At 43.4% G+C, this 15,808-nt stretch overlaps 1 protein-coding gene across 1 annotated transcript in view; it reads right to left on the bottom strand.

Annotated features, from left to right (window-relative positions):
* Window positions 1-597: 597 nt before the first annotated feature.
* Window positions 598-15,808, bottom strand: part of LOC111871890 — a 197,643-nt gene continuing 182,432 nt past the window's right edge. The window contains exon 3 of the mRNA XM_023865273.2: window positions 598-914. Coding sequence (XP_023721041.1) covers window positions 775-914 — 140 coding nt within the window. The 3' untranslated portion in view covers window positions 598-774. The remainder of the gene's footprint in view (window positions 915-15,808) is intronic.

Here is a 15,808-nt window from a genome sequence, read left to right as displayed (position 1 = left end):
ACAATAGTAGGCTCAATGAATGAAACTTAATCACAAGTTTCCTGGGGTCTCAGAGGGAACGTCACGAACAGGGGAACTCGTCGAGGAGACTGGAAATTTATAAAACGCTGCAGGCAGATCCCCTACAGCTCCTGTTCGTGGTGGCACGACAAGTAACTCCCACTCCTCCTGTCACAACACACAATGAAAGGAAACCCTCTCGAAACAACTTTAAATTAAAAAAGAATCCAGTTACACGTTCTAGACAGAGAAGAAGAAATAGCTGAATCAGTATAGTTACTTACTGATGGCCGGACGCCTGGGACTCGATCGTCGGCAAGGACAGAGTTTCTTGTCAGATTTGAGTTTTCCACGACTGTGAAGATTCAGGGGGAGACGAGGAATGCGTATAGGATATTGAAGAAAAGAGACCACTGGAAAGACCAAGGCTTAGGTGGGTGGACAATGTTAAAAATGGGACTTACAGAGATAGGATGGGATGGATTGGATTGATCTCACTCAGAATAGGGACCAGTGGAGGGCTCTTGTGTAAACGGTAATGAACCTTCGAGTTCCGTAAAATGTTGGGAAATTCTTGAGTAGCTGCAGATTTGGCGGTTCCTCAGGTAGGGCTCAGCTCCATGAGTGAGTGAGTAAGTGAAGATTCATGTTGTATTCTGGGTGGTGAGGACTGCCGTTTCAGCCTCCACAAACTACCATGAACATGAAGGCAGCATGTCCCACCCAAACGCCTTTACCCATCTACCAGACTCTAAAGTGTCACAATCCGAAAGATCACAGAAGAAATCTTGACTCTTCTTTCGGCTTCCAGACCGGTTTTGCGTCCCCAGAGCCCTCTATCAGGAAAGTGCTGGGGTCTCTGTTCCAAGAGATGACGACCATATTTAGAAGGTTCCAAACATCGTCTTGGACGGCTGAAAAAAGGTAATTTAGTTACTGACGAAATTTGATTTAAAAATATAGCGTCGACGAACAAGAAACAGCAAGCGAGTCTACAAGATAAAATGTAGTTATTGTGAACTGATACATCAACTCCTCTTTATTGGCTACTACGAATGTAAATAACACAGAACAAAACGACAAATGTGTAATTTGTGTAGGATTGGAAGTTCCTACAGCGTTGAGTTCTCTCTCCTGGTATATAATAAGACTACATGGCGTTACATACTGGATATGTCTTTTTTTCACTAGGTTACTTAATGACGCCAGCTCACGCTGGTTCATTGTTCGTGAATTTCTTATACCCTGAAGGTGGAGGCTATATATTCCTGCGACACTTCGGCTAACAAATTATCTACACGGCGCTACATCCCAGAAGACAGTATGCTTCATGTCACAGAAGTATTTGCAAAAACAGCCCAACTCCCTAGAATAATATGTAAAAAAATGTAGAGATTTTAACAAATATTCAACGTTCGCGTGGACTGAAAAGTGAACTAATATTGACAGCAAGTGAAATAACAAGATTGCACATGTCGAAAAAATGCATGAACGTTAAAAACACAAATTGTTAACGAAGGTTAAAACGTAGGTCTGTAATAATAACTGAAAGAGAAAGGTAGCCTATATAATTAACAAGTAAATATTTAATCAAGCAGAAATAAAACAGCTGAAGTTCTTGATAAAGAGCTCAAATTTTTGTTGCTTACAGCTGAATTCCGTGATAGTCATACTTTGTGTTTCCTCAGAGAAGATAAAGGGCGTCTATTGTACTGGCGCATAACAATGTATAAACAAGACGTTATGAGAAGTTCTTATGACCCCTGCGTCCTTTCAGATACTTCCATATGTTTCACTGGGTTCATAGGATAGCTGAAACATTTCTGTGCGCCATTTTCAGTGGCAAAAATCCGACTACTTTCAAATTGTTTGTAGCCTGTAACTTTCACGTCTTTGTCACCTTCATAAATATTGACACAAAAGTTGCATCGTATTTGTATATAGAGTAATAAATATTGTGACACGACGCCTGAAAGCCGGAATTGTGGAGTCAGATAGGATGTTGACTTCCTACGCAACGAGTATTAACAGAGCACGTTCCCGGTACAACAACTTTGGTTACTAAGGTTTTGAAGCATGCAAGGTAAATTTAACTGTTGAAAGTCGATATCCATGGCAACGACTCGTCCAAAGTGTAGTAACGGTTAAGAACGCAGTAACTGTACTGTTGAAAGAGGTGACTTCTAAACAGTTCTCCGAAATTTTATAACCGGGAAGCGATTTACCAGACGGAGGAAAAGGAGCAGCAGCATATGCAAAAGACAGACCCGTCCTCTCGTCAGAGAGGGCGCCCACAAAGAACAAGAACCTAACTGTCAAACAGTAATAAAGTTGTGGTCGCAAGCCCCAGATGGGTGCTCCATGCCAAGACAGACTGACCGACTGACCGTCAGTCGTAAAATGAGACTCAGACTTAGACTCAGATAGAGGAAATTCCGTGTGGAGGCGGGGTCGAATACCTCTACTGTAGCCCTGCGAGTCATAGGAGGCGATGAAAAGCGAAGTCTCGAATCTCAGACAGCATTATACTGTATGATCGCGAGTTCCAAGGGACTCGGACCCTAGAATGACTGCGCTGGTGAGTACCAATAGCAATTGTAAACGACAGACCCGTCCTCTCGTCAGAGAGAGCGCTCCACATCAACAAACCCGCAACTGTCTGACAGTAATAAAAATCTGGTCGTAAGCCCCAGATGGGTGCTTTATTTCAAGACAGACTGACCGACTGACCGTCGGTCGTAACATAAGACTCAGAAGGAAGAAGAACCCAGAAAGGATTCATTAAGTCAGGAATCCAAACAGAGACGCAGAAGGCAGAGAATCAGAAGTCAGAAGAAGTCTTTAGTTTATGTGGTGTTATCGTTGTTCGTAGTTACGAAGTGTTCTAGTTACAGTAAGATATAAAGTGCTATAATCAGTTGTAGTTCCGCCTCATGAAGATCCAATAAATCGACTTACAGAGTCAAAAAGTAAAAAGTAAAGCTATCTCTGTACCAGGCCGCGAAGGCCCATAAGGTTGTGAGACGTTGAGGGTCCCACACTATCTAGACAATCGGCTCAAAAATGGCGGTAACATTGTCAGCCTTACGTGCCGGCCGCGCTTTACTCCCCAGGAAAATTATTTAATTAATTCCTGGTACTCATTTCTGTTAGAGGCTGAATAAACCCCAGGGCCTAGTGCGGCTGGAAGGACTAGGTCAACTGAAAAAATCCAATGACCTCAACAGGACTTGAACCCGCGACCTTCCAGCTTGTAGCATAGCCCCTCAACCAACTACGCTACCGCGTGCCCCCCTTACAGAGTCAAACCCATCTCAAAAGTCACTCCTACATGCGACAAGATATCCCTTCGGAAAGCCCGACAATAATTCAGAATCACAGTACACTTGTGGCCATGAATTTGGTCTACAAAGTGATTCTAAATTATCGTCGGGTTTTCCGGAGGGACTTCAGAATTATCCTGTATATGCTTATGATCTATTTCCATATAAAATATTACGTTTTTTGTAATCTTTCATTATACATCGTCGTCAATCAGAGAGCTAAAACAGATTTCCACGATTGTCGTATTTTGTTTACGTCGTACAAAAATTATCTTTTGAAAGTTGCACGATTTCAGAGCCCTAGCACGATACTGCATTTCTTAACTGTAGATTAATTTTATTGCTAGTGGGGTGGGACTAAGTCCCTTGTACTGCGGCCACTTCTGGCCTATTGCACCAGCCCCAGATGATAGGTGAGGGTGATTGTGAAGCAATTGGTGGAATGAAGATTGGCAGGGGAAACCAAAGTACTCGGAGGAAACCTGCCCCAGCGCCACTTTGGCCACCACAAATCCCACTTGGCGAGACCGGGGATCGAACCCGGGCCGCTGCGGTGGGAAGTCAGCGGCTAACCGCTTGAGCTATGGCGCGGCCCTAACTGTACATTAAGTGGAGATGTGCTCCATCCCAGCTCAGAAATTCACACGACCATCATGCTCCTGTTATCCACATTGGAAATTGAAGGTAGAAAATTGGGGCGATCTCCAGCGGGTTGATATTCATACCAAGCTCCGTGGAAATCCTTAATTGGGTGTTCTTATGTTGTATAAGTCCTTGTTTTCCTACTTTTTTCCTTGGCACTACAGCCCCAGTGGGCCTAGGCCTACCTCCATGAACTTCTCCGTTCACTTCGGTTTTTCTAGATCTTACACATACGGTAGGACTCCTTGGGCGAGTGATCAGCTCGTCGCAAGGCCTCTACCTGTAGACAAACAGAAAAACGCACACAAACATCCATGCCCTCAGTAGGATTCGAACCCACGATCCCGGTTTCCAAGCGAGCGAAGACAGTGCATGCCTTAGACCGCTCGGTGTTTTCCTATTAAGGTCCTACATTTATTCGTGAGTTCTGATGTGCGGGTACGTAAAGTACAGTCACTATTGAAGAATGTCGCCTTCTGGAGTGTGGCGCCGTTTAGAGCTTGTGCAAACCGACGTTTCGGAAGAACGTATCGCCACCATCTTCAGGGTAGAAAATTCCGCGAGCGAGAAACCAGCGTGAACAGGTCATCATCTCCATGAACACCGTACGACACGATTCAATGAATTTTAAGAGAAAAGCCTGTATATTTCCGGTTAAATGTAAATTTGTCAGTAACAAAGTAATGCAAACAATTTCTTTATTAAGACCGTCACAACACAACTATATTAAGGTCAGTGCCTAGCTTGGCTCTTCTACATGTTTCGGCTATTAAAAGCCATCATCAAGCAAATACATGGCTGACATATATACACCACTGAACTGCAGTACTAGTAAAATTGGATACAATAATATTAATTATATTAAAAATACTTGGCGTAAGAATACAATCAATTAGACTATATAGATCAAAAGTTATAGTATAAAACAAGAATAAAATTCTTCCAGTGATGCTTTCAATCATCAAGTCAGTCGTTGGTTTTTGTGATTTTGTTGTGTTCCCACGGACAAATTGGAGTATTCTGTATTTTGTGTGTATAATAAACTGTTTTGGAGGCTCGTGATGTAGATGTAGTAATATTAATGTTAATTATTTAGTCGGTGCCTCATCTTCATTCATTATTAGACTTAGACCAGTTATTTGTCCATTGTGCGTCCCCCTTTAATTTCTACTGTCGCCATACCATTCCAGTACTGGTGCTCGCTATCAGCCCCATTCTGCCACCGAGGTCGGCCCTCTTCTGGTGGTGTCCCATCTTAGAAAGTGTTGTCTATTCTGTAGGAAATGTAAACAACGAGTCTCGCGCATTTACAATGTAATCTGCCACATTGCTAGTACTACTACTACTACTACTACTACTACTACTACTCTGTGGACGCTACAGTACATGATGAACCTTGGCATCTGTTTTACAGTTTCTTACTCCTATAGACTGTCGGTAGGATTTCTTAGGCGGAGGATCAGCTTGTCGCAAGGCCACTACCTGCATAGGACAACATAAACACAGAGGAACTGTAGAAAAGCATCTATATCTCGAGTGGAATTCGAACTGACGACCCCAGTGGTTGAGCAGGAGAAGACAGTTCAAACTTAGACCGCGTGGTCACTGTGATCGGCAGCTTGTGAATACTAGTAAATGAAAAGTATTCTGTTAGACATGTCTCAGAATTTCGTGGAATGATCTTTCTTATTCATCTTCATAGTGTTTACGTCCCTATAAAGATGGCAAAATGCTTCCCATTTAATATAGTGACAATGATTATCTGTTGAGGTACAAAATTGCTTTATTTGTGTGATATACAGAACACTTCACGATTAATGAGAAAGTTCCTGTAAGTTGTTCTAGATTAAGGACAATGATATTACCTATATATTTACGTCAAAAGTAAAGCTATCTCTGTAACAGGCCGTGAAGGCCCATAGGGTTGTGAGACGTCGAGGCTCACACGTTTTCTTTAGACAATCGGCTCACAGATATTGGTAAGGTTGTCAGCCTTACGCGCCGGTCGCCCTTTATCCCCAGGAAGATTCCTGGTACTCATTTCTGTTAGAGGCCCAGTCGACTCCACGGTCATAGTTCGGCTGGAAAGACTAGTTAAATTGAAAAAAAAAAACCCACCTCATCGGGAGTAGAACTCTTGACCTACCAGCTTGTACCATAGTGCCTAAACCAACTACGCTACCGCATGCCCTAAATATGTATGTATCTTCTTTACTATACTGGAAATGTGAATTTGTCGCTATGTCTAATTAATTAAGCACTCTATCATGAAGACATACGGGGTAATGGATATACAGCTCCACCATTCTTGACCTCGGCACTAGATGGGGCAATGAGTGACCAGCTTTCCGCTTCAGCCGCTTTACCCCCGGGTCCCACTGGATATGAAGCTGAATGAGCCCAGTGTCTGTCTGGATGCTGTGAAAAAGAGAAAAGATTTCCTCTGCCGTGGAATCGAAACTCAACCGTACAGCCCGCAGCCTGTCGTTATACCGACTGAGCTATCTAACCCGTAACCCAGAGCTATCCCAGCTCTCCCTTTGTTATAATACTGTCTATATTTTACTATATTATATACTTTCATTTTGAGTTGTATATGATAGTTGTACTCTTATTTTCAAGTTTCCATTTATTTTAACGGCGTCACTTGCGGAGGAGATCGCAGAGCAAGACCCTGACTACACCAGACCCACTGAATAAGAAGATCACCCTTTGAAACCTGATAGCATAAGCAAAAGAGCGGAATAATTTTCAGACTTCAAGTACAAAATTTCTGGTAGCTCTATGAAATCAAAACGTTAACTTCCTTTAATAAACCGCAGGCGGGTGAATCTGTGTTTGAGTGGAATTAATGTGTTAACCATCGCTAAACATCAAAACCCTGCACAGTCCACGTTGAATGATCCTTGAGCCGTGTACGGGGATAGAAATGCAGTGAACCAGATCCTAACGCGAGTCGTGAGATTACAAATTTGACCTCTCTTATACGTAGAATGGAGCTAGGGAGCTACGGGCTGGACGGGGCATGGGTTTGATTCCCGACAGTGAAAGATTTTTTCTCTCCTCCACAGCGTCAAGACCGATTCTGGGGCCCACCAAATGAGTACTGGGAGTCTTTCCCTGGGGTAAAGCACCAGGGGGGTGAAGCTGACAACTCATCTCCATCTATCGCCAAGGTCAAGGATGGAGGAACTACAACTACACTTCATGGCACAGTGCTAACTAATTAAGCGCAAGGAAAAATTACATTTTTATACACAGAATTGAAGCCTCAGTCTAGTATAGAGATTCTGTACGCTGAATGTCCTCTTCCTGGTTCCATAAATCCATTATCTCTGTTCTCTTTGTTCGCGGAAGATAAGAGGATGGTGTTTATATATTACCAATGTTGTTGATTCGCAAACCACATGAGCGTCGGTTAGAAAAAAAATGTTTGTTTAAGATAAGTGAATTTCTGAAAGGATTTGTTGTCTTCTTCATCATAAATAATACAAGGTGAACGACCTAGTCTACCATATTGTGCGTAATATCTTCCACACGTGAACATCATCTACTTGTTAGGCCAGCGAGCCAGGACGGGTGCATTGTCTCAAGTGGAGAAAATGTCTTGCTTTTGGAACAGGAATACGTCATATTGAGCCACGTGGATAGGTTGTACTTTCCAAATACATATTTATTTCTAATTTGCTCGTGATTCATGACCTTTGGCACGAACGCATTTAAAACTGTATCCTTTGAAGTTCTGTCTCTTGCTTCAGAACCTATGTGCATTTTATAAACTACATAAATAGATTTCAGGAGACGTAATGAAGACTGGTAGCAGAGAAACGTATTTCTAAGTTGACGAAAGCAGTCTTCTGGGATTTGGCACCGTGTATATGTGGTGTTAACCGACGTTTCGGAGGAACGTATCGCCTCCCTCTTGGGAGAACCGGTTCTCACGGTCTCTTTGCTTGCAGATTTCTTATATATTTTTTCTTCTACCCTGAAGATGGAGGCGATACGTTCCTCCGAAACGTCGGTTAACACCACATATACACGGTGCCAAATCCCAGAAGACTGCTTTCGTCAACTTAGAAATACGTTTCTCTGCTACCAGTCTTCATTACGTCTCCTGAAATCTATTTATGTAGTTTATAAAATGCACATAGGTTCTGAAGCAAGAGACAGAACTTCAAAGGATACAGTTTTAAATGCGTTCGTGCCAAAGGTCATGAATCACGAGCAAATTAGAAATAAATATGTATTTGGAAAGTACAACCTATCCACGTGGCTCAATATGACGTATTCCTGTTCCAAAAGCAAGACATTTTCTCCACTTGAGACAATGCACCCGTCCTGGCTCGCTGGCCTAACAAGTAGATGATGTTCACGTGTGGAAGATATTACGCACAATATGGTAGACTAGGTCGTTCACCTTGTATTATTTATGATGAAGAAGACAACAAATCCTTTCAGAAATTCACTTATCTTAAACAAACATTTTTTTTCTAACCGACGCTCATGTGGTTTGCGAATCAACAACATTGGTAATATATAAACACCATCCTCTTATCTTCCGCGAACAAAGAGAACAGAGATAATGGATTTATGGAACCAGGAAGAGGACATTCAGCGTACAGAATCTCTATACTAGACTGAGGCTTCAATTCTGTGTATAAAAATGTAATTTTTCCTTGCGCTTAATTAGTTAGCACTGTGCCATGAAGTGTAGTTGTAGTTCCTCCATCCTTGACCTTGGCGATAGATGGAGATGAGTTGTCAGCTTCACCCCCCTGGTGCTTTACCCCAGGGAAAGACTCCCAGTACTCATTTGGTGGGCCCCAGAATCGGTCTTGACGCTGTGGAGGAGAGAAAAAATCTTTCACTGTCGGGAATCAAACCCATGCCCCGTCCAGCCCGTAGCTCCCTAGCTCCATTCTACGTATAAGAGAGGTCAAATTTGTAATCTCACGACTCGCGTTAGGATCTGGTTCACTGCATTTCTATCCCCGTACACGGCTCAAGGATCATTCAACGTGGACTGTGCAGGGTTTTGATGTTTAGCGATGGTTAACACATTAATTCCACTCAAACACAGATTCACCCGCCTGCGGTTTATTAAAGGAAGTTAACGTTTTGATTTCATAGAGCTACCAGAAATTTTGTACTTGAAGTCTGAAAATTATTCCGCTCTTTTGCTTATGCTATCAGGTTTCAAAGGGTGATCTTCTTATTCAGTGGGTCTGGTGTAGTCAGGGTCTTGCTCTGCGATCTCCTCCGCAAGTGACGCCGTTAAAATAAATGGAAACTTGAAAATAAGAGTACAACTATCATATACAACTCAAAATGAAAGTATATAATATAGTAAAATATAGACAGTATTATAACAAAGGGAGAGCTGGGATAGCTCTGGGTTACGGGTTAGATAGCTCAGTCGGTATAACGACAGGCTGCGGGCTGTACGGTTGAGTTTCGATTCCACGGCAGAGGAAATCTTTTCTCTTTTTCACAGCATCCAGACAGACACTGGGCTCATTCAGCTTCATATCCAGTGGGACCCGGGGGTAAAGCGGCTGAAGCGGAAAGCTGGTCACTCATTGCCCCATCTAGTGCCGAGGTCAAGAATGGTGGAGCTGTATATCCATTACCCCGTATGTCTTCATGATAGAGTGCTTAATTAATTAGACATAGCGACAAATTCACATTTCCAGTATAGTAAAGAAGATACATACATATTTAGGGCATGCGGTAGCGTAGTTGGTTTANGGGTGGGCCTTCTCGGCCCTTGCACCGCGACCTACAGTGGTCTATTGTGCTTAGCTCTTATAGTTACTTGTAGTTACGATCTGTAAGTGGTCCATAAATTACTTTACTAATCCAAACCCCGTATACAGTCACTCATACACCCGAAAATACCCTCAAATCTCGTGTAAATTCAGTTGCAATCCTCATGCACTTTCAGTACACCAGTAGAAAAATGTTGCATGTAACCCAGTGTTACATGCTCTGATACAGATTATAATGCACTCAATAAATGGACTGATTTTGTATTTGAAATTAAAAGGGTGAAATTTAAGCCACAAGGTAAGCAACAAAATGATGGCCGTGCCATAGCTCAAGCGGTTAGTCGCTGGCTTCCCACCGCGGCGGCCCGGGTTCGATCCCGGGTCTGGTCAAGTGGGATTTGTGGTGGACAAAGTGGCGCTGGGGCAGGTTTTCTCCGAGTACTTCGGTTTCCCCTGCCGATCCTCATTCCACCAATTGCTCCACAATCACCCTCATCTATCATCTGGGGCTGGTACAATAGGCCAGAAGTGGCCGCAGTACAAGGGACTTAGTCTCACCCCACTAGCAATAAAAGAAAGCAACAAAACACATGTAGCATGAAGCAGCAGATGTAAATCCTGGTAGAGAAGTAAGGCCATGAGCAAACAGAACGGCACTAACAGTACCAACAACCGTATCCTCTTGCTTTTTAATCCGCGATGCATATACATATGTATGAAGGCGCCTCTGTGGTCTAGTGGTCAGCGTTCCTTGCTACAGATACAAAGGTCCGGGTTAGATTCCCGGCACTATCATATTTTTTCTGAGAAGTAGTGGATCTGGAACGGGGTTCACTCAGCCTCTTGAGGATAATTGAGGAGCTATTTCAAGGAAATAGCGGCTCCGGTCTAGAAAACCGAAATTAACGGCCGTGAGGATTCGTTGCGCTGACCACGCTACATCCTCTATCCGCAAAAGTTGTCATTAAACTTCGCCGACAAGCGGCGGTCGCTCGGTCGGTATAGTTCGCTTACGGACTGAAACCACGGAGTTTGTTTTTTATGCATATATGAAAACAGTCTTGGTACAGCTAGTCGAAAGGAGCATCTGCCTGCTTCCCTAAACTCGCATATACAACGCTAAGAAATACTGCAGCCTACATACAGCTTCCCACAAGGAAAAAGATAAGCTTTTACTAATCACTCATGGAGCTGAGCCCTCCTTGAAAACCCGCCAATTGTGAGGGTACTGAAGAATTTCCAAGGCATTTATGGAACCCGAAATTTCATTACCGTGTTTAAAAAAGCCCTGCACTGGTCCCTATCCTGAGTCAGATCAATCCAATCCATACCATTCCATCCTACCTCTCTAAATCCATTTTAATATTGTCTACTCATTTATGTCTTTGTCTTCCCAGTGGTCTCTTTCCTTCTGATTTTCTAACCCACATCCTATATGTATTCCGTTTCTCACCCATTCGTGCTACATGCCCTGCCCATCTCATCCTTCTTGACTAAGCTTTTACTAATGGAGAAATAAGAAGGATGTTCTTATTCTGGAAAGCATATACGAGTACTTTAAGAATGGTATTTCCGCTTCCTGTGTGCTTTCGTTAATTAGATATTACACAAGCCCACATTTTCAAAGTAATGAATTATAGACAATCTTAGACCACTATTAACCCCTGCTTAGATCAATATACGAATATATTCACAGAAATGAACACTCTTAGTGGAGAATTTGAATGAAGCCCTCTCCTTCACAGAGCATGTAACAGTGCAGTCCTGTCTTTTAGGATTAACTCTCAAGAAGCTTATACTTCACACATCGTAGTATACTGGCGCCGATCGCAGTGGCCGAGCGGTCTAAGGCATAAACTGTCCTCCTTCGCTCGAACGCTGGGATCGTGGTTTCGAATCCCACTCGAGGCATGAATCTATGTGTGCGTTTATTCTGTGTGTAGGTAGCGGCCTTGCGACGGACTGACACCCGTCCAAGGAGTCCTACAGACTGTGTGTAGATTATGAAGCTGAAAAAGCCCCGAGGTCCAACAAAGGGCGGTAGAGCCTTTGATGAATAGATAGATAGATAGATAGATAGATAGATAGATAGATAGATAGATAGATAGATAGATAGATAGATACTAATTATCCGGGCTCGCGTGAAGTTTTAAATCCAAACACTATTGTTTTTATCTTAATCTGCAGTACGGCTTTATAATAAAGATATTTATTGCAGACCGCCTCTGTGGTCTCGTGGTCAGAGTTTCTGGATACATAACCAGAGATCCTGGTTCGGTTTCCGGCGCTACCAGATTTTCTGAGAAGTAGTGAGTCTGGAACGGGGTCCACTCAGTCTCGTGAGGATAATTGAGGAATTATTTCAAGGAAATAGCGGCTCCGGTCTAGAAAACCGAGATTAACGCCGGTGGGGATCCGTTGCGCTGACCACGCAACACCCTCTATCCGCTAAAATTGGCACTAAATTCGCCGACAAGCGGCTGTCGCTGGGTCGGTATAATTCGCTTGCGGACTACAGTCCACGGAGTTTGCTTTTTTTTTTTGTTTGTTTATTAATCGGTAAGTGGTAAGATTTCTCACAACATATTCTTTAAGTTTCTTCGATAAGATCCTTGCCACTTGAATGCCTGTAACGGTCACAGTCCACGATAGACACACAACCAATGAGCTTATCTTTTGACAGGAGGTAAGAGACAACCAAATAAACAGTCATCAGTTTTCTACAAAACGACGACACCTAGCAAGATGGCTCAAGGGGCAACTGTTCAGACATATCTTCAGATTCCCCGTTCTAATCCTGGCCGGAAAACCGACTATCCTGACTGAGGGTTTTCTTGGTTTCCTTCAATCCCTGCAAACAAACGTCGGAGTAATACTTTAAATAGGCCACTACCGTTTGGTTGTAAACCTTTCCAACTTATTGTTCATTATGGGATAGAGTAGTCGGTACAGCGACTGTCTACGGGTTTTGTAGCTGATGGTTTGGATTTCGAGTTCCGGTAGAGGCAAGACTTTTATTGAAGAAAGCAGTCTTCTGGGAGATGGCACCGTATATATGTGGTGTTAACCGGCGTTTCGGAGGAACGTCGGTTACCACATATATACGGTGCCAAATCCCAGAAGACTGCTTTCTTCATAGTCACCGCCGTGAAAGCCTCAAATCTTACAAGACTTTTATTCTCTCCACAGCGTCCAAACCAGTTCTGGGGCCTACCCAGCCTCCTATCCAATTGGTAACGGGGGCTCTTTTCCTGGGTGTAAAGTGGCAGGTACGTGAAGGTGGCCACTCACCACTAACTAGTGCTGAGGTCAAGAATACGTGGGTCTAAATATCCACTCTCCCACGCGTCTTCATTGCACAGTGCTTAATTAGTTCAGCACAGGGACAATTTTACCTTTTTTAACGTTTTACCAATCAATGATAGTTTGCGTTAATGATAGCGTCATTAAATAAGTAAATATTATGACGATTTAAACGCCGATTTTGATTGATTACATCAGCAAATAACACGAAGCGTGCAAAATCGTCTCTTCTACTTCCTGTTCAGATAAAGTGTCCGTCCATGATCTGTGAGTATCAATAAACACTCCCGCCTCTATGAGACTTTGGGAAGTGGGCTCATTCCGCTCGGTGCAAGCGAGAGGGCGCCTGGCGAGTCAATATTGATTGCTCGGGCCTGTACACAGAGTGGCGGAGGGATACATTGACCTCCCTCTTTCTATCCCCGTGGCAGTTGCAAAGATGTCCAGGTTTCGAGATTACAGTGGCGCTACATTCGGCGTGCTGGCTCGACGTTGGAAAATTAGTGCTGTATGTCATAATTAATATTTTAATTTTCTGCCTGTGAAACTGATGATTATTTACGAAGACTTCTAGTTAGCGGACATGATTCCACTTAATTTTAAGTTAATTACTCCTTCTTGGAAGAGCCCCTTCTGATATAAGCCCTGTGATTCTGAGCGAAAAGCAGGTTGCTAATGTTAGGAATTTTCATAAGCCCCACAGTGGCTGAAGATGACCCGGGATAGATCAGTAGGTATAGTGACGTGCAACATGCTGGATGACCGGGGTACGATTCCTGGAAAGAGTAAAGAGATTTTCTCTGCTCCACAGCATTCAGACAGATTCTGGGGTCCACACAGCCTCTTATACAATTGATATAGAGAGTTCTTTCCGGGGGTTATAACGACCGGGATGTGAAGCTGACTGTTCACCCTATCTAGTGCCAAGAACAAGAATGGTGGAGCTATATCCGCTCCCCCATACGCCTTTATAGCGTGGTGCTTAATTAATTAAGCACAGAGATTTTTCTACATTTTTACCATACAGTACAGTGACTAAAAACAGGAATTGAGCAAGTTGTCACTTGCATTTTCTTGTATTCAGGGCGTGTCCGGTTCGATTCTCGGGTCTGGACCTCGACTTTTTTGACTGAGGTTATTCGTTCGGTCTCTCCAAATAATTGCCGCGGTATTATCGTCAGATAGGCCACGAATGCTCCATGTTCTTTTCAGTTCTTAACTTCATCGCATCTCTCGACAATGTGGCTAGGCCCGTAGTGTGACTTTTTAGTTTCTTGGGGTGGGGTGCACGTCGGCCAGTACTGGCCTATTGTACCAACCACAAGATAGTAGATGATGGTGATTGTGAAGCAGTCGGTGGAATGAAGATTGGCAGGGAAAATCGAAGTAATCGGAGAAAACCTGCCCCAGTCCACTTTGTCCACCACAAATCCCACATTACCTGTCCCGGGCTCGAACCCGGGTCGCCGCGGTGGGACCTACAACTAACGGCCTGAGTTATGGTGCGGCCATGTAGGCTGAATTACTGAGAGCCTCCCGAAAGTAACTACAAAGGAGCAAACGAAATAGGAAGCTCAAAGCAGTACTTTCTGAAGTTTGGTCTCTGCAGGGATAGCTCAGTCAATATATAGATTACGCTAAGGGTTCCACGGCCGTGGTTCGATTTCCTGGAGGGATATTTCTTCCAGATTGGCGTAGGTGAGGTGGCCTGTGTCTACTTCCGAGATTAAGAAAGCGTGGAGTGTTACCTCCAATTTCATGACGTGATGCTTAACTGAATACAGGGACATTTATTTTAGCTTTAAATCGGTTATTTGCAGTCGTCGTTTTTTTCACTTTTAGGTCATTTAACGACGCTTTTACAGCTGCGGAGGAAATCTTAATCAATGGTGAAGAAGTAAAGTTTTAGAAGAAGGTGGCTTTGGCCAGTTGAAAGGTAACAGTTCGACAACCGCCTGAAGAATTTGAGGAATGTTACGAATACCACCAATCAGGAAAGCCGCTAACTCGACCGAGATTCACAGCGGGTAGAAATCTACAAATTTACTATTTCACCACTGAATTTAGTTCATTATTGAGGACTGTTATATAAAATGCCAATGATCACTGTGTACTCCATAAAAATACTCCGTGGTCCTAGTCCGCAAGTGAACTATACCGACCGAGCGACCGCCGCTTGTCGGCGAAGTTAGTGCCAACTTTAGTGGATAGAGCGTGTCGCGTGGTCAGCGCAATGAATCCCCAAGGCAGTTAATCTCGGTTTTCTAGACCGGAGCCGCTACTTCCTTGAAATAGCTCCTCAATTATCCTCACGAGGCTGAGTGGACCCCGTTCCAGACCCACTACTTCTCAGAAAATCTGGTAACGCTGGGAATCGAAACCGGGCCTCTGGATCTGTAGCCAAGAACTCTGATCACTAGACCACAGAGGCGGTCTGTGTACTCCCATAGAAACTCTATTTCTATAAACTTTATTTATAGTCAGTTGCACAACATATCCAACAAGATTTGAGATGACTATGATAAATGCTGTCTTCTGAGACGTGGAGTCATGTAGATCTTGTGTAAACCGACGTTTCGTAGGAACGTATCGCCTCCATCTTCAGGGTAGAAAAATCCGCGTGCCAAGAACTAGCGTGGGCACGTGGTAACAGACACCTGTTCACGCTGGTTCCTTGCTAGCGGATATCGGAGGAAGAAACACTACAAGAATTTAATTCGCTGCGTTACCATTATTTTTATACATAAATGCACATACGTACAAAATTTTAGA

The sequence above is a fragment of the Cryptotermes secundus genome, unplaced genomic scaffold, assembly GCF_002891405.2.
Source record: "Cryptotermes secundus unplaced genomic scaffold, Csec_1.0 scaffold1350, whole genome shotgun sequence".
Taxonomy (NCBI): Eukaryota; Metazoa; Arthropoda; class Insecta; order Blattodea; family Kalotermitidae; genus Cryptotermes; species Cryptotermes secundus.
Note: the sequence above shows the minus strand (reverse complement) of the source record. Positions and strands in the feature narration are given on the sequence as shown.